Source organism: Penaeus monodon, chromosome 32, assembly GCF_015228065.2.
Source record: "Penaeus monodon isolate SGIC_2016 chromosome 32, NSTDA_Pmon_1, whole genome shotgun sequence".
Taxonomy (NCBI): domain Eukaryota; kingdom Metazoa; phylum Arthropoda; class Malacostraca; order Decapoda; family Penaeidae; genus Penaeus; species Penaeus monodon.
This window is the reverse complement of record NC_051417.1, coordinates 23,927,485-23,928,079: the sequence shown is the minus strand read 5'-3', so window position 1 is coordinate 23,928,079 and position 595 is coordinate 23,927,485. Positions and strand designations below refer to the sequence as shown.

Sequence of the window (595 nt, the reverse complement as noted above, 5' to 3'; positions counted from 1 at the left end):
TTTAGCTTATTTTACAGGGAGTCTGGGAATATTTGAATATGGTTATGTGGAAGGATTTTGCTTGATATGACTTATTAACATCATAACTACTGTTATTTTTTTTCTCTCCATATATTGAACTTTTATCCCACTTCTGTGTCAAGATGTGAGAAGGAAACAAGAGTCCATATTATGTCTAAGGTTTACATCAACTTAAACTTGCAATTTCAAGTCAGTTTTCTAAGTGAGATGGACATCCTTCTACAGAGAGAGCAGTTCAACTATCCATGGAGTTCAGTTGGGACAACTGGAACAAGTAGCTATGCCACTGGAGCATCTGAGAAGCATCGCTGTCCATACTGTTCCTACGCCACGATTGCAAGAACAAATCTCGTTAACCATATGCGGACACATACTGGTGAAAAGCCATTTGCATGTACACTTTGCCCATACCGTTCAACGCAAAAGGGTAATCTTAGAACTCACATTAAGAACCGTCATTAGAGAAGGCTGTTAGGGTAAAATAGAAGTCACTCAAGCTCTTTATGGAACTAGGTGATGTCTTGTTTTGTTTTTGTTTTGATTATCATTTGTGTCATATTTTTTTGCTTGGCAA

General features: G+C 37.5%; 1 protein-coding gene across 29 annotated transcripts in view; it reads left to right on the top strand.

The window, feature by feature from the left end:
* The window catches only part of LOC119593731 (myoneurin-like), a 102,537-nt gene that overhangs the window by 17,779 nt on the left and 84,163 nt on the right, over window positions 1-595 (top strand). Inside the window, exon 6 of one of the 29 annotated variants that reach the window (XM_037942740.1) lies at window positions 247-541. The exons of the other annotated variants lie outside the window; for them this stretch is intronic. Within the exon in view, the coding sequence (XP_037798668.1) occupies window positions 247-483 (237 nt within the window). The 3' untranslated portion in view covers window positions 484-541. Of the gene's footprint in view, window positions 1-246; window positions 542-595 lie in introns of those variants that run through there. 29 annotated transcript variants of the gene reach the window in all.